The 26,280-nt window shown below is 38.5% G+C and overlaps 1 protein-coding gene across 1 annotated transcript; it reads left to right on the top strand.

The window, feature by feature from the left end:
* Positions 1–374: 374 nt before the first annotated feature.
* LOC132299035 (uncharacterized) lies at positions 375–24,950 on the top strand. Its single transcript, XM_059795467.1, has 9 exons — positions 375–892; positions 1,073–1,165; positions 1,334–1,438; positions 12,726–12,878; positions 13,636–13,734; positions 13,812–13,940; positions 23,135–23,314; positions 23,544–23,660; positions 24,539–24,950. The coding sequence occupies exons 1-9, from the start codon at positions 563–565 to the stop codon at positions 24,710–24,712; spliced, it is 1,380 nt and encodes a 459-aa protein (XP_059651450.1). The 5' UTR covers positions 375–562; the 3' UTR covers positions 24,713–24,950.
* The last annotated feature ends 1,330 nt before the right edge of the window (positions 24,951–26,280 follow it).

Below are 26,280 nucleotides of genomic sequence, written 5' to 3'. Positions count from 1 at the left end.
ATTTATATAATTAAAGAATTCTTTTAACAAAGTTAAGGAATATTCAAGTCATTTTATAGAGTGTCATAATTGTGCAAAGTGATAATTAAAATGTGAGTAAAAGATGAAAAAAATGTTTGTACTAGGGTGATATTTATTTTCAAAATATATGGCCCACTTGTTAAGGTATCATCTAAATTAGCCCCAAAATCAATAAGTTAAGACAGATAAATAGGTAATTTCTAAAGTAACATCTAATAAAGAGGTTATTCGTTGTTATCACTTTTATTCCAAAAATAGCAAAAACAATTATTATTACTCCGTTATTATTACTGTATGTATATATATATATATATATATTTTACATGTTCATTATAGTATTCTACAAATACTCCATTATTTTCTTTCGGAGCAAACGAGGCTCAAACAAACAAGTCATTACAGTTTTCTATCTGGCACTGCCCTCTCTCTCTGTGCGCACGTTGATTGTGTATGATGGTTCCAAGAGGAAGTTGATGAGAGAGAAAGTCGTCCAGCTCTGGAAACTCTCAGGACAATTCTTCACAGGCCAGCTGAGATCGAGATGGTGAAGAAGCGAGTCCCCGATTGGCTCAACAATTCCCTCTGGTCCTCCTCCACTCCATCACCACCACCACCACAACCGCCACCACCACCACTCAACGACGACCGTCTCAACTCTTCCGCTCCCAAATCCACCTCTACCACCACCACCATCATCTGCACCTCGGAGTCTCCGATTGAGCCGCCCTTACCAGTGCCGCCTCCGGCTGCTTCGACACAAGACCCTCCAACAACGGAAATTAGGGATTTTGTTGGTGATAATAACGACGATCGGAGCACCGCAACTTCTTCAGCAGAAACTATTTCTCTTCAGGCTCAGCTCTTACAAGAGGTTAGTGTCTTTCTATATAACCTCTTTCTCTTTTGCGGTTGTTTTTGGTTTTATGTTGATACATTCTTTTAATTTTGTGTTCAATTGATTTAGGGCCGATTTGGGTTTTCTCTCTTGAGGTTTTTGAATGTTATTTTTTACTTTTTTCTGATAATTTGGTGACTGTTTTGTTGATTTTAGCTTTCTAGGAAGGCTATAAAGATGGGTGAATTGCGGAGACTTGCATCTCAGGGTATACCAGATGGTGCTGGGATTCGTTCTACAGTGTGGAAGGTATGGAACTGCTCTATGACTTGCTGCAAATTGAGTGAAATTGAATAAAATTGTATCAATTTAGAGAGACTTATGTAAGGGATGGAGGTGGAGATTCATATTGTTTGGGGGTATGTGTTGCGTTCGAATATATAGAGTAATGGGGTTTATTTCTTTGAACTTTGGCAGCTCTTGTTGGGGTATCTGCCTAGTGATCGAGGGCTTTGGTCATCGGAATTGGCTAAGAAGAGGTCTCAATACAAACTTTTCAAAGAGGAGCTTTTGATGAATCCTGTGAGTTAAAGTAAACAGATGATTTTTTTTATGCCTCCATCATAATAATGTCTTAACTCTATTTTACTGAATAATAACGATGGACATGAGCCGCAATTCAACTAACCTCGTTAACCTTCCTGAAAATAGGAATATGTTATCAATAAGTAATGTATATATCCCTGCATGCATCAGTCTGCTGAAGGGGCTAGAAACTCATATACTAGTTAAGATGGGAGTGGTGACCAACCTTATTTTATCTGGTCAGATAAAACCCTTCACTAAGTATGATGCTGCAGTGATTGTTATTCATATAACTGATAAATAGGTACTTTTCCTAGTCGAGTGATGCTGTGCAGTTTGTAGTCTTCACTAAAATAATGGTAAGACTCACGTCTCTAGGAAACTCTACAAAAAGATCGAAAGGAGCAGAGCATGACTATAGAATCCAAAAATATTAAAAAATTTGTGCAAGATGCACCACATGAGACAGAGGGTGACAGTATTCTGCACTTTCCTGATTCACCGTTGTCGGCAATCCACTCTTCAAGACTTCAACAAATCCATCACAGTTCTTGGTATGGTCCACGTAATCCAAATAATGAAAGAAGAGGTCCTTTATCTATCATGCCTTAGAAAAATTTAACAGAGTTGCTAAAGGTTTCCTGTTCTCCTCTACACGTACAAGTGTACAACACCAATATGCTATCTGGTATCCCCTTCTCTTGAGGTTGTCAGTAGTGAGAATTGAGGCCACTGTTTCTGATCACATAGACATGCTACCTTAAGAGGATCCTTCTTATGCCATAATCTTCCATTCATGTCCCAGTGAAATCCTTATAAAATGATAGGACATTGATGACTCTGCCATCAGCCCATCAACTGGATCTCCTTGCTCCACACAAGAGACTCCGATAGAATTACTATGAATGTCATCACCCCAGTTCAATTCCTATCCCGGAAAGTTCTTCTAAAATCTTGGATTCTAGCACCTTCATTGCTGGAAGATACTATGGCAATGCCTTATACCAGTAGTTGAAAGGAATGCTCTCGGAATTGAGGCATCCTCATCAATCACGATCCCAATAAAGCTCAGGAACCTATTCTTAAAAGCTTCCTCCTCAAAATATATCATTCCAGGATTTGACGTTAGATCCCTTCCCTCTATGAAGTAGAGAGTCAAAGGATTCTTCTAGTCTTCATTATGCTCTCTATACACTCCATAAGACAACCCCACTTCCCTGTTACTCGTCCTACCAAGAACTTTCCAATATTTCTTCTCCACCACTTTCCCGCTAGAGAGATTCCATTCCAAAGCAAACCTCCTCGGCTACTTACCAAGCAGAGCTTGGTTAAACATCTTGAGCTTTTTAACCCATAATGCTCCTTCCCTAACATGTAGACATACCTCATTCAACCCAACCAAATGTTACTTTGTTTAGTCATCAATGCGTCCTTCCAATAAATCCCTTTGCACCTTTTCTAGCCTATTTTTCATTGATGTTGAGATAGGTGAAAAGATTCCGCTGCGTGTTTGTAATAAGAACCCCCGTCATGGCATATTATTGCTTCCCTCGATTCTCTTATGAAATCTTTCCATAACTGTATCTCACAAGACCTACACTACTTCCATTCACTTAATTAGAAGACCCCAAGGGTAGATCTTGCAAGGACCCACCACCACAGTTGACAATATTGTTTGCTTTGGATTCTCCTCACGGCTTTAAAAGTCTTATTAGCATATGGTGTGCAATTTTCTCTCATATTCAACTTCTGCCTTCCTAAGCGATGTGGCATCCAGTCCCCAGGTGTCTATCATGCTCTTGCACATGCATATCTTCACGCGCTGGCTTAAGATGTTGGCCCAAGTGCATGACTCAAGTCCACATGATTCTGGTTGGGAATTGACTCCTATACCATTCGTCAGGACCCACCAACATTGTTTGTCCTGCCCCACACTGTGTAGATACTGCCACTTTGCACTACTCAAGCTCTCATGGTTTTCAAAATGCATCTACAAAGGTAGGAGGCATCCCCTTTTATAAGTGGCAGAATATTTTTCCTCAAGTGACATGAGATGTTACAATCACCCCTTCTTAGAACCTAGTGTCCTCACTGGTAGGACCCTTGTAGGCTTGTGCATGCTCCCCATATTCCTGCTGGAGATTGGCTTTGATACCATCTATCAGACCCGCCCCACATTGTGCAGTTATTGTCTGCTTTGTACTACATGAGAGGTCATGGTTTTCAAAACGTGTCTACAAAGGTAGGAGGCATCCCCCTTTATAAGTGACAACAACTTCTCCCCCTAAGGTGATGTGGGACATCACAACTATAGTCAACAATATTCTATACTTTGGGTTCGAAAAACTCATTGTAAAGTTGTGAGAGGAACCTAAAGAGGACAATATTGTTGAATGGTGGTGGGCCTTATATTAGAGTTAATGTCCGGAAGTGCGTTAACTTGAGCTGTGCAGGTGGGCCAACGTCTTGAGCCATGCAGGTGGGCTAGCGTCTTGAGCAGCGCATGTGAATACATGTGTGTGTAGGAGCATGGTGGACAGGACATCGCTTGGGAAGGAAAGTTGATTAAAGATATAAGGGGGATTGGACACCATATGTTAATAACGTGTTTTAAAGCCGTAAAGGGGATCCCAATGTGGAAATATTGTTGAATACGTTGGTGGATCCTAACAGATGGTATCAAAGCTAATGTCTAATCTAGGGCTGCAAATGAACCGAGCTGAGCCGAGCTTGGGTCTGCTCGGGCTAAGCTCGTTTGTTTACGGGGTCTGCTCGGGCTTGGGCTTGGGCTCGGGCTCGGCTCGTGACGAGCTCAGAAAATTGAGCTCGGGCTCGGGCTCGGGCTCGTCTTAATTTTAAAAGCTTGGGCTCGGCTCATGAAATTTTTTTTTAAAAAAATTTTCTTCTCAAAATTAATTAATATTCCACAAAAAAATCAATGATTTCATGCTCCATCATTGTAATTGTAATAAATCAATACTAAAAACTTTTAGATACCATCATTGTAATTATAAAAAATTCAATGATTTCATGCTCCATAATAAATCAATGCTAAAAACTTTCAAATACCTAATTATAAAAAATCAATGATTTCATGCTCCATCATTATAATTATAATAAATCAATGCTAAAAACTTTCAGATACCATCATTGTAATTATAAAAAACCTGGCGAGGACAGCAGACAGAGAGGACGGACGATGACAAAGAACGGCGAGTACAGCAGACGGCAATGACAGAGAACGGCGAGTACAGCAGACGGCAATGACAGAGAACGGCGAGGACAGCAATTTGTTGGACCCTACCTCTACTATTTAACCCAATTAAAGTTATAAAAAGAAAATAAGAAATATATTTTATAATAAAAACAAAATTGTGGTGTTTAGCTTTAGATCAACATGATGATGATTCTCTAATATTAGTTTATTTGATATTATTCTTGTGGTATTTAGCTTTTAATATGTAAATTATTAATTTAAAATAATTATCATTTCTACCGATAATGCTTAAAAAAATTGTAGTATAGTTATTTATTCTGTTAAAATTGTCTTTGATTAATCTAATTAGTATATGTATATTAGTATATATTAATCAATGTTGAACTTTGAAGACACAAAGTGGATTAGTGGTAGCCTGGTAGGAGTGTTAGGAGTTATATTCTTTCATGCCCAAGTCTTGGGTTCGAGCTACGCTAAGTTATGTTTTTTAATGTGTCACTTATTATATATTATATTATATATATATATATATATATATATATATATATGTATAGCGAGCCGAGCCCGAGTCTTGTTCACGAGCCTTGCCGAGCCCCTGTCCACGAGCTTATACGAGCCGAGCTTAATGTTGTTCGGGCTCGGCTCGTTTAGTAAACGAGCCTGAAAATTGGGCTCGGGCTCGGGCTCATTTACTAGCGAGCCGAGCCCGAGCTGTTCATGAACAGCTTGGTTCATTTGTAGCACTAGTCTAATCGGAAGTATGTATCTTGAGTTGCGCATTTGTGTTCGGTGGTAGCATGGTGGACACCTATGGACGAAATCCCATTTCGCTTGGGAAGGCAAAAGTTGCTAAGAATATAAGAGGGGATAGCATACACAACATTGTAAAAAACACGTTTTAAAGTTATGACGAAGAATCTAAGTAGACAATATTGTTGATTCTGGTGGTGGCCCTAAGGGAAATTAAAGTGGATAATATTGTTGATTGTGGTGGTGGATCATAACAGATGGTATCGGAGCCAATGCTTACCAAAATGGGCAGCCAAATCGAAATGTGCAGACTTTTGCCGTGCAGATGGCCAGTGTCTTAAGCTATGCATGTAAAGGAACATATGTGTGGGAGCATGGTGGACAAGGTCCCACATTGGTCTGGAAGGCAGAAGTTGCCTAATGTTGAAAGAGAGAGAGAGAGAAAGAGAATATATGAAAACGTATACGTTATTGAGTCAGTAATACTATAATACAATGGTGTTTATATAGGAGAAGTTACGGGAGTAGGTGAGTAGAGAACAAGTAAACCCTACATGGTAATTCTATATATGGTAATGAGGGGTAGATGACAACTCATACAATACTAATTGTACACGTGTGACAATTCATACAATACTGTACTACGTGACAATACTAACTGTACATGTGGGACAACTCATACAATACTGTACAACATGACAACTTATACAATTCTATACGACACTCCCCTTCAAGCTGGAGAGTAAATGTCAACAACTCCCAGCTTGCTAGATAGGGAATCAATAGAGTTCTTGGGAAGTGCCCTAGTGAAGATGTCTGCTAGCTGTCTACCAGAACGAACAAAAGGTGTAACAATCTCATTCGAGTCAACTTTAGATTGAATGAAATAGCAATCTACTTCAATGTGTTTAGTCCTCTCATGGTAGATTGGATTGCTAGTAATATGAATAGCTGTCTGATTGTCACAATGGATAGGAATTGGGTATTGGACTAAAATCCCAAGTTCCTGTAAAAGAGTTTTCAACCAAGTAAGTTCGCAGGTAGTGTGTGCCATGGCACGATACTCTGCTTCAACACTGGAATGAGCTATAATTGACTGTTTCTTACTCCTCCAAGTTACTAGATTTCCTCCTACAAAGGTGCAGTGACCCGTGGTGGACCATCGATCAAAAGGAGAACCGGCCCAATCTGCATCTGTGTATCCCTCAATTCGAAGATGTCTTGAAGATCAATAAAGCAAACAATGTCCCGGAGCACCCTTGAGATACTTCAAGATGCGTACAACTGACTCTATGTGAGATACCCGAAGACTAGTCATGAACTGGCTCACAACACTGCCTGCATAGAAGATGCCTGGAGGAGTGATTGTGAGGTAAATAAGTTTACCTACAAGTCTCCGACACATCTCTGGATCATTGAGTGGGTCACCATCATCCACCTTAAGTTTTGCATTAGTCTCCATGGGTGTAGCTACAGGTTTCGAACTAAGATATCCATTATTTTGTAAGAGGTCAAGAGTATACTTCCGCTGAGAAAGACTAATGCCTTGCTTCGATCGAGCCACCTCAATTCCTAGAAAATACCGAAGTTTGCCCAAATCCTTAGTAAGGAAGGTAGAACTCAAGTGATGGATTAGAACTTGTATCCCATCTTTGTCATTGCCGGTGATAATGATATCATCTATATACATCACAAGAATCACAATACCACGCTTCGTTTTCTTAAAAAGGAGAGAGTGTTCAGCCTGGCTTCTGGTCATACCATGAGCTATCATTGCTTTACTGAACTTATCAAACCATGCACGAGGGGACTGTTTGAGGCCATAGATAGACTTCTTAAGATGACACACACACTCCCCCTTATACTCAAACCCAGGTGGTTGAGTCATATAGACTGTCTCAGTAAGGTCACCGTGCTGAAAGGCATTTTTAACATCAAGTTGATGAAGTGGCCAGTCTAGATTAGCTGCAAGAGAGATTATAACATGAGGAAAATTCAGTTTGGCCACGGGAGAGAACGTCTCAGTATAATCAAGGCCACAAGTCTGAGTGTAGCCTTTAGCAACAAGTCGAGCTTTGAGACGGTCAACAACAGTACCATCAGGCTTCTGTTTTATAGTAAAAACCCAACGACAACCAACAACCTGAGTATTAGCAGTCTTAGGAACAAGGTCCAAAGTATGATTCAATTTTAAAGCGTTTATTTCTTTTTCCATAGCTTTCCTCCACCCTGGATGAGAAAGTGCCTACCTGTATGACTTAGGAAGAGCAATAGAGGATAATGACAAAGAAAAAGCTTGAAAGGAAGAGGACAATTTAATATATGATACAAAATTGGAGATAGGGTGATTGGTACAAGACTGTTTACCTTTCCGAACAACAATAGGTTGATCAAGATCAAAGTCCGTAGAGACGGAAGAATCTCCAGGCGTTGAAGCGACTAGTGGTAGTGGCTAGGCTGGGTTTACCACTTTAGTCGTTGGAACATGATTAACTACTAATTTCCGAAAAAAAAATATGATTAACTACTCTTTTTCGGCGACGAGCATAGACACAAAAAGCTGGTGGGATGTCAGAATAAAAAACTGGAGTTGGAAGAACAGACTCTTGAAGAACAAAGTCCTCCAGAGGATTGCCTTCGTGGGAATAATAAGGAATATCCTCAAAGAAAGTTACATCTGCACACACAAATTGTTTACGAAGAGTTGGACTGTAACATTTATATCCCTTTTAAGTGCTAGAATAACCTAAGAAAGTACATTTGTGAGCACGAGGATCAAGTTTGTCTCGTCCTGGACTTAGATTATGAACAAAACAGACACACCCAAACACCTTTGGAGGAATGGAAAAAGGATTTTTGTCAAAAAAATCATTTGGAAGGGTGATTTTCCTTGAAGGACCCTAGAAGGCATGTGGTTTAAAAGTTAAGCAGCAACCAGAACTGCGTCTCCCCAAAAATGTTTTGGAATATGCATTTGAATTATTAAGGCACGATTGATAGCTAGGAGTAGGCCATTCTTTTGTTTAACAACTCCATTTTGTTGCGGGATATCAACACAAGATGTTGATGGATAATGCCCCTCGACTCAAGAAATTTTTGAAAAACATTAAGTTTATATTCAAGGGCATTGTCAGTTCTAAGAACAAGTAAATTTGCATCAAATTGATTTTGAATTTCAGCATAAAAGGATTGAAAGATAGAGAATATTTGAGATATATCTTTAAGAATATAAACCCAAGTTAAACGTGAATAATCATCAATAAACGACACAAAATAACGATTACCAAATAAACCGGTAGTACGAGCTGGTCCCCAAACATCCGAATGTACTAACTCAAAAGGTTTTAAACTTTTATTTTCAAAATGAGACTTAAAAGAGAGCCCGACGATGTTTACTAAGTTCGCAAGTAGTACAATTAAACTTAGTAAAATAAATTAAAGAAGGGACCAATGCTCGAAGACTATTTGAAGAGGGATGTCCAAGGCGGCAATGCCACTGGTAAGTTGAAGAGGAGGTGGAATGTAGAGCTGTCGGGGCAGTAGTTGGCTGGAAGTAGTAAAGACCATCAAACCCCCCGCCAATCGTCTTCTTCGTCTTGAGTACTTAAAGACACAACGGGAAGGAGAAAAAGTAACTGAGTAATTTAAATTTGATATGATTTTGCGAATTGACAATAAATTGAATGAAAATTGAGGGATATATAAAACTGATGAAAAAGTGAGACCCGAAGTGCGGAAGGTACCAATTCCATGAACAAGTGATCTGGCACCATTCGCTATAGTAAAAACCGATGGTGAGAAAACATGAGAAATATCAGAAAGAAGAGATGGGTTACTTGTCATGTGATCGGATGCCCCTGAATCAATGGTCCAAGGTGTAGAAGATAAAGCATGGAGACACGTATTACCTGAAGTAACGATAGTAGTGGTGGAGGAGTGCTGATTTGTACGCTCACGCTTTACCAGAGAATCATATTTGGCTTTGGTGAGAACGACTTGTTCATTCGCAGGAGTGGGAGTAGTCTACTCCCAAACCGAAGCTTGATTAGCCCAAGCTAGCTTGCCATGAAGAGCCTAGCAGAAGTCAATAAAGTGATTGTTTCGGCCACAATGAGTACACTTCTTGCTGCCGCGACCCCCTCTGCCACGAGTAAAACGGCTTGGGTTGGAAGGACCCCCTCGTCCTCCACAGAAAGTATCATGTCACTCAATAGGAACAAGAAGAGCAGAGTGGTTGTCCTTCTCAATCAGAGGGGCATGAATAAATGCTCTTTGAACTTAAGCAAAAGTCTCACTTGCTGTGGGTATCTCCTTGCCAGACAAAATCTGCGAACTGATCGGAGCGAGTTCGAGTTTAAGTTCAGATAAAAATTTTGCCACCCGAAACTCCTCCCTGTGCCGTTTTTGTTGTTCTATGTCTGTAGTTAATGGTTAGTAGACATTCAATTCTTCCCAGGTGCCCTTTAGTTCTGAGTAAAATAATCTAACGATCTCCGTGCTGGAGATTAAAAATATTCTAATATAACTGATAAATACGAGACATATTCTTCTCTGAAGAATACATGTCCCTGAGATATTCCCAGATATCTTTGGCAGATTCTAGGAATGACACGTTGTTGAATATCTCAGGCTCCATGCTTTTCCATAACCAAGTTATAATCTGAGCATTTTCTTTCTCCCAAGCCGTAATAATCTTTTCATCATTGGTGGGTTTGGTTGATTTAAGATAGGACAGTTTTCCTCGAGTCCGTTAGAACACTTCTACGGATCGAGACCATTGAAGGTAGTTTGAGCCTTTTAGTTTAGTGCTGGTGATTGACCTAAGAAGATGGGATTCCTTAGTATCCATCACAAGAGTTTCAGAACAAATGAGATATAGTAGCGAGCGGGAGCCGAGATAAGAGAACCAAGATCTAGCTGAGATGAACCCGAGAGAAATTATCGAGGAGGGATCCGAGAGAGATTGTCGAGACGAGAACTGAGATCACCTAGGAGAGATTGCCGAGAAGAGATTGCTAAGAGAAAGCTGAGATGGAATCAAGATCGGAGAGTTTGAATGATACTAAAAAAAATAAAATTAAAGAGGGATCGATTTCCGCTCTAATACCATGGTGAGAGAGAGAGAGAGAGAGAGAGAGAGAGAGAGAATATATGAAAACGTATATGTTATTGAGTTGTTAATGCAATAATACAATGGTGTTTATATATGAAAAGTTACGGGAGTAGGTGAGTGGAAAATAAGTAAACCCTCTACATGGTAATTCTATATATGGTAATGAGAGGTAGGTGACAACTCATACAATAGTAAGCGTACACGTGTGACAACTCATACAATAGTAAGCGTACACGTGTGACAACTCATACAATACTATACAACGTGACACTACTAAGTTACTAACTGTACATGTGTGACAACTCATACAATACTGTACAACATGACAACTCATACAATACTGTACAACACCTAACATATAAGGGTGATTGCACACTCCATTTTAATGCATTTAAAAGCCGCGAGGGAAACCTAAAGTGGACAATATTGTTGGTTGTGGTGGTGGGTCCGGATAGATCTTGACAGGCCTGTACAAGGAAATTCCACTTTGCACCATATATTGAACAACAGGTTCTCCACATCCCTTAGCTCCTCCACTGGAATGAGTTTGTTCCTACTAAAGTTCACACAAAGACCAGACACCACCTCAAAGAACATTCGACATGTATCAGACGTGTCAAACTTGTCGTCATTATGCCATTAATAATATCATTAGTGGACAACAAATAAGATGGTCGTATAAACTCCCTTCTTGTCATCAACTTGGAAGCCACTAGGCAAAACCCTCACTACAGTTCTAGTAAGTGGTTTCATCACCGGGATAAAACAAAATAGCGCTGATTATGGGTCCCACTGTGATAGACCCTCTAGGCTCGAGAAAAATTCCTTAGAATAGTTTCTCACCAAGGCAAAAGACTGGCATCCCCTATGACTTGATCCTTGGCCCTTATCGATGCTTGAACTTACCCTGCTCATTGTCCTAAATTCCTAATAATAATAGTGACTAGAAAAGATAAGATTACAAATCAAAGTGTGAGGAAGCAATTAGGGGTGACGCCTGTTAACAATAAAATAAGAGAAATTGGACTTAGGTGGTATGGACATATACAACTTAGACCTATAGATGCATCAGTAGGAACAGGAAGATTAGTTTGCTAATAAGATAAGAGATAGAGAAGTGGACCAAAACTAACATGGTATGAACTTATTAGAAATAATTTTAAAAAGTTAAATATAATAAGAGAAATGGTTTGTAACAGAAAGGAATGAAAAAAGAGAATTCATAAGGTTGACCCTATTCATGCAAGACTAATGCAAGGAATGATGATGATGAATATATGCTGCAGTATGCAAGTACTTTATCTGGGTACTTGCTAACCAAGGCCAAAAAACTGCTTGTGGGATAGCAAACCTCCATCCACCTCTATTTAGCCCCAAATCCTATTTTTTCTTTAGTAGTTTCTGGAGGAATCCTCTATGACATGATCGTTGGCACTTGGCCCTTTTCGATTTTTAAACTTACCCTGCTCATGTTCCTAATCATAGGAGTGACTAGAAAGATAGTATTACCGATCAAAGTGTCAGAAAGAAATTACTTATTAAAAAAAAAGTGAGAAAGAAATTAGAAGTGGTGCCTATTTATGACAAAATAAGAGAGTGGACTTAGGTGGTATGGGCATATACAATAAAGACCTATAGATGCACCAATAAGAAGAAGAAGATTAGTTTGCAAAGAAAGTAAGAGACAGAAGTCGACCAAAACTACATGGGATGAAGCTATTAGAAATGATTTTAAAAACTTAAATATAATTGTAGAATTGGTTTGTAATACAAAAGAATGAATAAAGTGATTTCATAAGGCTGACCCTATTCATATGGGACTAAGGCAAGGATGTTGATGATGATAAATATATGCTGCTGCATGCCAATACTTAATTCTGGGTAGTTCAATCCATAGGCTTAAAGCATCAGATACAATGTTTGTCCCTACATTATAACTTCCAAAATATTATGGCTCACGTCATGTTTCCTTTCCAGTAGGTACAATACAATTATTTTTACTTATCCCCTCAGTACCTAACATGGCTTGTTTTTTTTTTTGTGGCTAGCATAGCCTCTGAAGGCTATATTTCGTGTGGATATTAAGTGGGAAGAATAAGATAACAAAATAGCGAGCTAAGATTGCATACTGTAAATATGGTTCTATATTGCATTTATAACTATTTAAAATTTTGGATCTCTAAAATGTTTCTGTGGCTAGTCAGTCAGAAATTACAAGGAAGTTGGATACGACTGTGAGTCTTGAAAAGGAGGAACCAAAAAGTGAAGGCAGTGGTTTACTCTCAAGATTGGAAATTACACATGGAGAGCATCCTTTGAGTCTTGGGAAGACCAGCGTTTGGAATCAGTTCTTTCAGGTAACACCTTGTTATGTTTGGTTGACATCCTTGAGACCTCAGATTTTGTCTTTGTTGAGCAATTTGGAATGCATGTTTTCTAACTTTTTTCCCCAGTAAATGCACATTTTTAAAATTTTTCATATTTTCAGTGGGTCTCCATTAAGATCTAATACTCAAAACACATTATTTGTTCATTACCCAGTGGCGTACTGTACTCTTTGGACCCTCTTCTCATAAATAATAGAAAGGGAAAGGATGAATAGGGTGAAAGGTTCTGAGGATATCTTATTGTTTTATTTATTTGTTTATTTTTTACTGGGTTGATGTTATAAACTATGTAACATTCTGTGAACAATTTATAAATTGTTCGTTCATACCTCACTGCATACTTTCACATCAATCGTTTATTAATATCCACCTCCATATTCTCACTTATATCTAAATCAACCTTTTGCATCACAAATGTCATTGCCATAGTATCTGCTGGTGCTGGCATAAGTATGCTATATCTTGCAGATGATGCCACATCTATATTACGTCAATGTTGTAGCTGTCTTGGTCGTCCCATAATATATCTGGAAACATAGTTGTGGGCCTTTTCAATTATGTGTGAATTCCCAAACCTTATGCAGTTTTGCATAAATACAATGGTAATATCTGGTGTATGTGCAGCTTAATATATATATATATATATATATTTGCGCGTGTGTGTCTCTGGTTCATGTGCAGTAGTTTATGAAGTTATGAATGACTTGATTCTATTGGCAATTTATAGGACACAGAGATCATAGAGCAGATTGATCGGGATGTGAAGCGCACTCATCCAGACATGAACTTTTTCTCTGGAGACACATCATTTGCAAAATCCAATCAGGTGAGTTCTTGGTATTAGGTGTGAGATTTGTTAAACTCAAGCAATTTGGCTGAGTCAAGTATATCTCTTATTTTCAGGAGGCTCTGAAGAACATATTGATTGTATTCGCAAAGTTGAATCCAGGAATACGATATGTTCAGGGGATGAATGAAATTCTGGCACCTCTGTTCTATGTATTCAGAAATGACCCTGACGAAAATAATGCAGTAAGTAATTTTTTTCCCTTCAATTTTTCGAAGTATTTTGACTTCAACACAAACCACTTCCCTCAATCTTTATACTTTCTGAACAAAAATGCATTTTTATGCTTTGTTTTACTTGAGTTGTACTATTGAATTTCAGCATAACTTGTATCCTAAATTAAGCCATTTATAACAACAGTTAGGTTCCCAGCAATATAATAGTTTTTTTTTTATTTTTTATTATTGGTGCTTTTGTTTTTTGGCTAATGCCATCCTGGTTTGAAGTTTAGTACTATATGCTTTTATAGCCCTTTTTCCTATAGGATTGTGGAAGGAACTTATTCATTTAACTATTCTTTGTATTCACGGAAATAAGAGTTTATTCCTTTATTCTCCTAGAAGTATGCTTGTAGCCTTTTAGGTGCAGATATCTTTTTAGTGCTCAACATTTCCAAATTTTGTATTATATTAGATAGAGCTTTCTTTTCCAAAGATCTGAAGGAATTGTGTATATTATTTGGTATTTTATCTAGAATCCGGTAAACTGTTGCTTCACCTAGTAGTCATATACTGAGCCTAATGTCACGGGCCTAGAGATTTGGCGCAGCGGCACGGCCTGTGCGGCACCAAGGCGTTGCTTCAGCTCGCGCAAGCGCCCTGGTCAGCCACCACGACCTGCCCTCCCAAGGATACATGCTGACTGGTTTCGGCCTGCCATGGCCTCGTCAGGGGAACGGCTTCAGCTCCCGACCAGTTTGTGCAGGGATGGCCAACTCCCTTCTTCATAGTCAAGTCCAAGACTAGCGACAAGCACCTCGAACTGAACCGAGTCGACCTGCCTGAACTCTGAAGAGGTACCATCCTGTGGTCCTGCACGCCCCTTCCCTGGAACCATTCCCAGTCAATGAATGTTCTTAGCCAACCAGCATGCGTATCTTCTATGCTCATGGCGTCGTTAGGAATCGGATCGTGACATTCTCCCCCACCCAAATCCTGCGACGCCCTCGTCGCAGTGCAGCGCTGACTCCGCTGCGTCCAACATTCCAAAGTCTCTCTCCTCCAAGTGGTATGCTCGCCTGCCCACCATCGCTTCCTTGTACAACCCTTGGCTGCACTCGCCCAATGATAGGGTTTCGGGCTAAAGGGACGCCCACTTCTTCGGGACGCAACCCCACGTTATGCCGCCTCCGCGACACCCCGAGCAAACAAGCGCCCTCCTGCTGACTTGATACCCGCCCTTCACAATGGTTTGCACGCCTCTTGAACTTGCAAGAACTTTGGTGCGCGCGGCCCTCTGGCCATCCGATGCGCGCGGCCCTCCGGCCTAAAGGACGCGTCTTCATGGGGAGATGGAGGCTCTCCTCCAACAGTATTGATTGCCCACCGACGCTTTTTCAGTGCACCGTCTTCATTCTCAAGACCCCCGGATCGACAAGGGGGCACTCCTCTGTGCTTTTCCCCAAGTCATGCTCTGATACCATTTGTCACGGGCCTAGAGATTTGGCGCAGCGGCACGGCCCGTGCGGCACCAAGGCGTTGCTTCAGCTCGCGCAAGCGCCCTGGTCAGCCACCACGACCTGCCCTCCCAAGGATACATGCTGACTGGTTTCGGCCTGCCATGGCCTCGTCAGGGGAACGGCTCCAGCTCCCGACCAGTTTGTGCAGGGATGGCCAACTCCCTTCTTCATAGTCAAGTCCAAGACTAGCGACAAGCACCTCGAACTGAACCGAGTCGACCTGCCTGAACTCTGAAGAGGTACCATCCTGTGGTCCTGCACGCCCCTTCCCTGAAACCATTCCCAGTCAATGAATGTTCTTAGCCAACCAGCATGCGTATCTTCTATGCTCATGGCGTCGTTAGGAATCGGATCGTGACACTAAGGTAAATGGCATAGCGGTAACTATAATTTTGAATTATACTCTCTTTTTAGGTACTTCATTTTGTTTTGGTGGATTGACGTGGATGTCATACCTACAATTTTACAACATATAGACTTAAAAAGAAACGGTTTATAATCCTTCTTTGACCTGAGTGGTTTCTTTATTAGTTTCACATTGAGCTCGCTTTTCTTTTAAAAGTTTCAGAGTTCTGAAAAATCCTTCAGAGTCAAGAGGATAGACATATTTGTGCTTTCTTGTTTTTCTTCAAAACATGTAAATAAATTTTCTTCTACAGTTAGGCCCACTTTGCATATATCACTATAGTTAGTTTAGTCGTAATGTAGATGATTAATCCTCCTTGGAAGAGGTTTCTGATTATTTAGTATGTTTTTATTTGTCACTAATTTGTTTCATCACGTCATTCATGGGGGCTTGCTTAATTGATCTATCTCAAATTAACATATTTTCTAGATTTTCTAATTTTCATCCTATTTTTGTCTTCTCGGCCGCACTTTACTCCTGAAAACTTCTCCCAGAATTTTAATTAGTTTTTTATTTTATATTTTTTTAATTTTAATTTATTTTTATAGAACTTTCTTCTAGATTGATCTGCATAACATACAAATTGAACCTCACTTTTTTCTTTTTCGGTGGTGTATTATCCACTTAACTCTTATGCTGAAAACAACAAGCACTCCAATCTTGTAGATGTTAAAGTTGAGCTATTAAATTGATCTTAAAGCAAAATTTAGTATTTGTTGACCACCATCTACTCTAAAAGCATAAGCTATTATAGAGGGTGTAACTTTAATATTTAAATCCTTCAACAGTATCTATATTAACCATTTCCTTACTGAGAGTATTGTAGCTAACATATGGCTAGTATAGATATGTTAAAGGTCACCTCACTTGATTTTCGTGGAAGATTACAAGCAGGTGAATAGGAAGGGTTGAATTCCTAAAAAGTAAAAGGCAGAATCACTCGACTCTTACCTTCTTACCCTGAAAGTGTGTTTGTTCCCTACTTCCATAGACTCCATTGAATTGTAAGAGAGGGATGGCAGCCTTCGTCACCCCCCTTGGGCCCCAAAATTCCAACTTGGTATGTAAGTTTTGTAGTTTGGAAAACTAGAAGTGGCAAGTTGACGGTTCCACATATACCAAAGGTCCAAAACTAGATAGGACATCTCATAAACTAAAGTTTTAACTTTATGCTTTTGCAGATACCTCTATTTACTTATGCAGATTTCATTCTCTTGACAATCTACCTTCCTTACTATTAGGCGTTGATGTTAAATAAATTGATGTGGATGTTCACAGTTTAATACTAAGTTTTGTTATAAAGGTCGTGCTTCGATATAAAAGTAGTCCAAGTTGATTAGGGTTTGTTAGGGGATGGGAGTAGAAGCAAATCACGTCTGTTCAGGGACTGTTTTAGCATGGTGAATAGAGATGACTTTAAAGCAACTTTATTTATTTATTTATTTTTCTAAATGGAAGGAGGGGTGGATTTCTGGGGATTATTTTTTGACAAAGAAAAGAATTGGGCTTATCAATTAGGATTTAAGGTTGCAAAATATTGTTTAAGATTTGTTGCAGATTAACAATAAATTTTCATACGACTGAGAGGAAGACCCAGGTTTCTCAACTAGAATCCTTAGGCTTCACCGCTCAAAGATCGCTTCTGCAATCTTGAATTCTTCGAACCTAACTCAAATCTCAAATCTCAAATCTCAAATCAGTCATGTATTTTGTAGACTGGTGAATTTTTTCTGCTTTTACCAAACTTATGACTCAAGTTTGAGACTTTGACTGTGTAAGGGTATGATTATCTGGGCGAATTGGATGACGTAAAATGATTCACACTCACAGCCAGGAAAAAGAAACAGACAGAGGGATGGGTGGAGGGTGAGAGAGAAGGCCAAAATGTATCAAAAAGGGTAAGGGGCTAACTGAATATTCTGCCTCTTCCATCAGGACTGTGCAGCTATGTGCAGCTATTTATAGAGCTTCTGGCACGTGTCCTGGCAGATAAGATCCCTTGTGCTGCAATGAAGTTGTGCCACATGTCCCTCTTTTCTACCTTTTTGGTTTGGACGCGGATGTCCCCTCCCATTGGGGCTGCGGGCATCTTATTTGACCCATACCATCCCATTCCAACGAGCCCTTCTCCCAATCCTCCATGCACCAGCGGACCCTCCACCGTGTTTGGCCCATGACATTCCACAACTAATGTCTCACCAGCCGCTTGGACCATAGAACCATGCGCTCTGCTACTAAGCCTACTATTAACATGACACATGCTTAGGCTCAAAGGAGTTTTCCTGAGTGGATTGAGGGGTACCACAGCATACCATGGGCCCAATCAACTGAGGAAAACTAGTGTGAGCTGGGGCACGATTTTGCTGTCATGGGGGATATCTCCATGGGCTACAGGTCTCAACGTGGATTTGCGTCCCGAGATGACCCCCATCGGACTGTCTCGGTGGTGTCATAATGGGTGCTCATCCCATTGCAACCGCGCTTCCACTCTTATTTCTTTAGCCAATATACCCTCTCGACCCTGGGGGTGTGCCATGAGTTTCCCTTCCCTTTTCCTCTTTCCAAATTCCCCTGCCATCGAGTCTTTTGAAATGGGATATGGGGGAAGATTTCTATAGACACATCCGCCTAAGACCTCACGGAGTCTATGGAAGGCAGCCCCCTTGCTGGCCTCTCATTCCTGCTGCAGACAACAAGTGCCCTGTGGGTATTCACTTCAGCCGTGGGTCATAGATGTCCTGCAGGTAATCTGCCTTAGCCACGGGTCATTGATGTCCCGCGGGTAGCTTTCTTTTGTTACGGGCTCCCACTTCCCACAGGTGTCCATAGCTTCCTATTTTCCTTATCTTCCCTTACAGACTGCTAGGATCAGTTTGGAATTGCTAAAGGTCACAAATAACAAACAACAATCTCGTAAGTACCCAAAATTTGACCTATCTAGCTAGGGCTGCAAATGAACCAAACTGCTCACGAACAGCTCGGGCTCGGCTCGTTAAAAGCTCGGCTCGGGCTCGCTCATTTAGTAAACGAGCCAAGCCCGAGCTCAATTTTCAGGCTCGTTTAATAAACGAGCCGAGCTTGAGCAATGGTAAGCTCAGCTCGCCAAGCTAGTGAACAGGCTCGTTTAGTTATCAGGCCTATATTTCAAAATTTGTTACTAATGTTTAGCCCAAACACTTGAGTTTATCTAGGTCCATGTAGTTGTTTGGTTTTATAAACTTAAACTATATCCATTCCTGAAGGCCACAAGCTAACAAGCCCAATAACCCATGTATTTATCACAACCGTTGGATTACTTACACTTATGTTGTACATGTTATAACTATAACAAAATAATAGAAACCCAAACATATTCAAGTCGGCTGCCATCAGACCTCTCAATCCATCCACCACATATTCAAGTTGGCAGCTACTCTACCGGCGACTCATGCGACAATCTTACCCAACAACAACTACTACAAGGTTATTACTCTCCGTCTCTCAACCATGTTTTCACTCTCTCTAGCCATTTTTTTTTTTCTTCTTCTTTTGTTGGAGTTATGAAAGGATGAAAATTATAGATTCTTGGACCATAATGAGATTAGAGAAAAGGGTTGAACTGACCCTTGTTACTATAAAAGAAAGAGATCGAAGATTTGAGGGTTTGCGGAGATTTCGATTATTGAGAATTTGAGAGGTTTATTTCTGGAATGTGAGCTTGAGCTGAGCCGAGCCCGAGCTCGTTCAAATATTGGCGAGCCGAGCTCAAGCTTGGGTAAGTTGAGCTCGCCCGAGCCCGAGCAGCCTTCTGAACTTGGCGAGCCGAGCCCGAACACACCAAAGCTCGGCTCGGCTCATTTGCAGCCCTATATCTAGCATATTTGAAAAATATTAAATACTTTGATTCCTAGAAAATAACAAGCCATAAATTAATTATCCAGCAGTATGCTAACTTAAAATAAACATAATGTCAAAACTGGACTCTTCCCGTATGACTAGATTTAATGGGTTCCATGTGACATTACTAATTTGCCCCCTTTTTTCATTGTACCATTCTTTGCATCACCAGTACAAGGTTGCGAATGTATAGAATTCTGTAATTTAAAGAATACTTTTATAAAAAAGGGAATATAAATTTGAGAAGGGGAAAACAGAGTCAACAGACACCTGCGTTCACATGGGCAAGACAGCTATTTTATAGAAAAGTTCAAACAAATATCTTGCATTATCAAATAAAAAGAAAAAAGAAAAAAAAATAAATTGTTCTTACTTACAGTTGGTCAAAAAAGTTGTTTCGACACATCATTAGTATAAATTCCTTTCACCTGCCATAAAAGGTACTTACCTGTAGGTATATTAGTTTTCTAGTCCGTATTCTTTTTAAGTCATTGGTATTAAAAATTAGCTACCTAGATAATTGGCTAAATCATCTTCTCTCACCACCCTTTTCGCTGTTCTCTTCTTTATCATCGATGTAATTCAATGTCTTCCTCATTGCTTTCTCTCTCTCTCTCTCTCTCTCTCTCTGTGTGTATATATATATATATTCCCAATAAATCATATTCAATAATATTAGTATTTCTCAAATTTTTGGGTCTGTAACATGTTATATTTCTTGACCATTAGAATTGCATTTCCTATTTTGTTTTCATTTCTCTGAAATTATCTGAAATTTGGAGAAAGAATGGGGATGGGGAGGTGTAAATTTAACAAGTACATGTTTAAAAAAATCGTTGCTGCCAATAAATAGCTATCTAAGCAATAAGTGTTCAGTGGTTACATCTCCTTTCTCTTTAAAGAAAGAACTTCTGATCTAATTCTGAAATGAAACACAGAACATTGGGCAGATCAAATGATCTGTGGATTGTAAACTTGCACTCTAATTTGAAATTGGGACAGTGAAGCTTGGCCAAAAGCTTTTTACTTGAGGTGTAGCAAAGTTGGTACATAGGTTGAACTGTTTGGTGATGAACTCCTTATTTGTTGGCTATCACGAGTCACTTTGTCTAGACTGTTTCATAGAGTTCTTAAGTGGCTTAAGTTTGGTGGATGGGGATTTGGTGTGCCTTGTATAATTTTCCATACATGGTTCTCCCGTGCATAGTTAGTATTCCGATAAACTTTTACTTATCAATAATAGCTCATACCCTGCCTAAGGTTGGGTAGGTTTAGGTTGATGCTGTATAGTGTCTCCTACTCCTCTCCCGCTACGAGTTATTTTTTGATCATTCCCTCATGCATGTTTTAGAAAGTGTTTCAGTCACTCCAGTAGGTATATTGATTATTTGATATATGAAACAGGGCAATTTACAAACAAAAAGAGGTCAGGCCGAGAGGACCTATTTGAACAAGCTGACCAGCAAATCGACCCTTAACCCAACTTAGCGAGTCTCTCTAGTATTATTTCATTAAATAGCTTCCAATTTACTAATGGGCCAGTGACCCAGCGGTACCAAACCCCTACTTTTCAAAGGTAGGTTAGGGGTTCAAGCCTTAGTGGAGGCATGGGGGTGTGAGTACCAACTAAAAAAAAAAAAAAAAAAAAAAAAGCTTCCAATTTAGGTTTTGCTAGCTATTTGAATTATAGTTGCCAGAAACGAAAGTGGAAGTAGCCGTTTTAAACGAAAGTGGGTGATTTGGATTTGAATTAAATTCTTATAAGCAAACAGAACTTTTAAAGAAAGTGGGTGATTTGGAATTGAATTCAATTCTTATAAGCAAACAGAACTTTTAAAGACACCAGGTTAAATCAATATAAGATAGTAGAAAACTTGTGTAATATATTTAAATGTTAATATTAGGAAATAATTAAAGAGTTTGTTTAGTTTAATCATTGAGGAAATAGGCTTCAAGAGTGTAGAAAAAAAGAGAAAAATTATGAGAAGCGTGTTCCTTGTAAGCTTTTTTTTAACGTTTCTCAAGTTTTTTGGGAACACTCGCATGAGCTTTCCCAAATTTTAGAAATTGAATGTTTGCAAATAATATCCTCTAAACTTCTAGGAAGTCGAATTTTAGCTTCATGATGGGGTACAACTGGAACCGTAGACTTTGATTGAGAGGAGCGCAAGGTAAGGTCTCAAGCAAGGACGGAGCCAACTTGGGCCCGGGGGGGCATGTGCTTCCCCTGGCCCCAAGCTGGCCCATTAAATTTTTTATACATATAAGTGCATAATTTGTGAACTATTACTTGGTGCCCCCCTGAATTTTATTTTTCTTTCTAAAACACCCCTGGGCCTGAAATTCTTTATACATATAGGTATATAATTTGTAAAGTATTACTTTGTGCCCCCCCTGAAATTAAATCCTGGCTCCGTCCCTGGATAGCTGTAACTAATTTTAACAACATTTGATTTTTATTTGATCTAAAATACCAAAATTTAAAATTTAAAATTGAAATTAAAACTAAATATTGAATTCCTTTCAATCCATCATGCGAATCAAAAAGCCAACTAAACAATAGGAAATTAAATTAAAGCAATAGAAACCATGAATGAAGGACACCAAGATTTTTACGTGAAAAACTCAGATGGAAAAAACCATGGGAGTTAGATAAAACTCCACTATAAGAAAGAGAAATTACATTAGGTTAAAGTTCACATGCCCAGAAATCCTAATTACCTCTTGACAGAGACTAATCCACCAAACTCTCCACTTGAGTCTCCTGGCACACAGTTCGCTCATCAAGAGACTTCGCTCCTTACAAATCTGCTTTCACAATAGCAATTTGATCTCCGGACTAGACATCCACTCCAACCTCAGTTTGATTTAATGATTTAATGATTGTTGGTGTTGATCTCTTTCAAAAAATTAGTTCCACAACAGTGATGAACTGATGATTTTAAAACATTCATATAACACACCAATCTAATGCAATTGATCAATGCTTAAAGAAAAATATAATGCACTCAGTTTTGCTTAAAATCTCTCTAGCATATATGTCTCTGTCTATTTTGTGTGCCTTAGGGTCTGTATTATGTTAACTGTATTTATAAACAAATCAGAGTTGTAGCAAGATAGGGTTCAAGTGTTTAAATCTGAAAAGGAAACCGTTTTCTTGAATGGCTTGATCAATTGAGAGACATGTTTATGATAATTTAGCGTAACACATATGTTCCATATAAGAAAGTAGCTTTAAATTCCATTAAAGTTGCAGAGTAGAATCCATTGCGCCAGTAATGATTTGTTAAGATGAAGATACAATGTATTGAAATATTGTAAGTTGTCACTGTGATTATTATTAATTGACTATCAGTTGTACATTCCATTTTGTCTTTAGTTTTATTTTATTTATCATTTTCTTTATTTATTAATTGCAGGTCTCTGCAGAGGCAGACACATTCTTTTGTTTTGCTGAGTTATTAAGTGGATTTCGGGATCATTTCTGTCAACAACTTGACAACAGTGTTGTGGGAATCCGATCCACAATTACAAAGTTATCGCAGCTTTTAAAGGAACATGATGAAGAGCTCTGGCGTCATCTTGAGGTCACAACCAAAGTAAGACCGTTTTATTTTTCAAATGATAGAAATATAAGCCTTAAGTTATTAACTCTATTTAATGTGCATTCCTTAAATTATCTAATCAAAATTCATTAGTTTCAAATCAATCCATCCAAATGGGGCCTTAGCTTTTTCAAGAAAGCCTTGTTTGATGCCATTTAGAGTTGATGAATTGCTACAAATTTGAAATTAATAAATAATGCCTTCCTGTCTTTGAAAATAACAGGTCAATCCCCAATTTTATGCATTTAGATGGATTACTCTCCTCTTGACTCAAGAATTCAATTTTGCTGATAGTCTTCAAATTTGGGATACACTTTTAAGCGACCCAGAAGGTCCTCAAGTAAGTTTATGCCATTTTTTTCTGTCTCATCTTTTGGAGGAATTCATTTTGCTCTTTTAGGGTGCGCTCCCTGATTTCTTTTCATGTGGACAAGAGTTCATTAGCCTTGGATAATGTTGAAGGATTTAAATATTAAAGTTACACCATCTCTAACAGCTTAAGTTTTTGGAGCTGATGGTTATTAATATGGTATCTGAGCAGGCAATGTTCTGTGTTCAAACCTCACTGTCACCCTGATAATTAAAATTGAAACACATGTTGGGTATAAAGAAGGCCACGAGGGGGCGTGTTGAAGGATTTAAATATTAAATTACATTCAGCTTAAGCTTTTAGAGTAGATGATGGTTAATGATAATACTAATCTCTCAGCTTCCCCTAGGAAAAGGAACTAGGGAAGAATGCAGTACACACAATGTGGTTCTTCTATGGTTGATGAGTGACGTAAATAGTACTACCAAAAATGTCTATAAATGCTGTTTGACGAGGCATATATCATCATAATGGTACTAATAATGGTATGAATGACATGCTGTGTATTTTAAAGTAATTGATGTGCATGAGGCAGTTTTAGGCATTGAAAATATCTGTTTAGAATTTATCATTCATTATTAGTTTGCACCATTACTATGTTTACAGTATATATTCTCACTTGTTACAAACATGGGGAGGACTGGAAGTTTTCTTGAACCTTTTCTAGATCAGATCAATGTTTTTGACCAGGAAATTCTCTGACCTATTATATGTTAGTGCACCATGTGAGGATGATTCAGGAAGATGTAAAGCAGTGCTTTGAATTTTTTATTTTTTATTTTTATTTCGAGTGAAAAGAAAAGCATGCGCGCAGACAGAAGTAACCAAACAAACAAAACTGTCTGCAGGAAACTGTGCTTCGGGTATGCTGTGCAATGCTGATTCTTGTTCGGAAGCGTTTACTTGCTGGTGATTTCACATCTAATCTCAAGTTACTCCAAAATTATCCATCAACAAGCATCAGCCACCTGCTCTATGTGGCCAACAAGTTGCGTACTCGATCAGCTCGCCAAATTTTTTAACCATAACATTTTCTGTTTCCTTTTTCTGCAGTCTTGTGTTAAAATTTTGGTGTTTGTAAAATTTCACTGGTATGTAAATCTCAGTTAAAGTAGTAGCCAACGTGAATGGAGATTCACTGGTATATTTTCATTTTTTTTTTCTTTAATTTTTTTTTTTTTATTGTTTCAGTAGATGCACAATCTTTTTTTCATATCTTCATGAGATGGTTATAAGAATTATTGTTCTTTTTGTTTGTCACATTGATACTGGACAGTTACTTGTAATTTGGCTTTGAAATGATTTCTGAAGGCCCCCTTTGGAATAGCTTTTGAATAGTGGCTTTCAGCTTTCCGAGCTCAGAGGCCGTTATTAGATAGTGACTGGTATTCGGATTTGCTAGAAGCCCGGACTTTTGACTTCCTGACCCTTTTTAGTCTTCTAAGGGTGTTCTTTTTTTTTTTTTTTTTTTTTTTTTTCTGATGATAAGTGAAGTTGTTAGAAAGCTCTTTGTAGAAAAATCCCAAATTTGTTCTCAAAGTTTAGTGAATATTTATTAATGATGTTTCAATCCCTTGAATTCTTAGTTAAAAACTTGGAAATGACACTTTTGTTTGATTTATATGGAAAGTTACTTTTTGGAACAACAGGAAAGAGAGTTTTTGAAACAATCAAGAAGATGTGGTTGTTTAGAGTCAGTTTAGAGTGTAGTGATTTTTAGTTTTTTACTAATATCAAGCGACTAGTAATGTCAAATCCTCTCCAGTTTCTTATTCTTAATAAAATTGCTATATATCTTATTCTTATATAAACATTTCTACAATTATTCATTTTTCTTTTTCTTGGTGTGCAATTCCTTAATTTCAAATTTTGTTGTAAAGTGCTTTCTCGACTTATTTATTGTTCTTTAAGAGGTATGGGGGTGCGGACAACAAATTAAGTATTTTATGTTTACCGAAACTAGTCAAGAAAGCACTTTTATATGAGGGAAAAAATACTCATTGATTTCATCAAATATCGCAAGAGTTTCAATAAATATTTATGCTACACCGAATATAAGAAGTATAGCTCTTGTTTCTCTAAAAGTAAAATACAATTTATTTATTTTTATTTCTTTGACAAAGAAACAAACTCATATGCTAACTCGTGACTTGAATCATCCAACTTTCTATTTTAAGAGACAAAAAAAAATACCAATAAACTACAAATTTTGTTTGTAAAATAAAAACAAATTAAAGTGACAATTTTTGAGAGACTATTCATTCCTTTTCTATGGAAAAACTGAACCACAAGTATATATTCTAGTAAACCTTGTCATAAATTCATGATACACGCCAGTTGTCTATATCCTTACATAATACATAGTTAAAACCCAAACAATTTTTGAGAAACTATTCATTCCTTTTCTATGGAAAAACTGAACCACAAGTATATATTCTAGTAAACCTTGTCATAAATTCATGATACACGCCAGTTGTCTATATCCTTACATAATACATAGTTAAAACCCAAATGAGTGGTTTATTTCCATATATAATTAGACCCTCAAACTTACATATTGCGTAATTCAGTTTGTTTGTTTCATATATTA

The sequence above is a fragment of the Cornus florida genome, unplaced genomic scaffold, assembly GCF_030987335.1.
Source record: "Cornus florida cultivar Cherokee Brave unplaced genomic scaffold, ASM3098733v1 CherokeeBrave_3.0.0_Hap2_Chr01, whole genome shotgun sequence".
Lineage (NCBI taxonomy): Eukaryota > Viridiplantae > Streptophyta > Magnoliopsida > Cornales > Cornaceae > Cornus > Cornus florida.
This window is presented reverse-complemented; position numbering and strand designations above follow the sequence as displayed.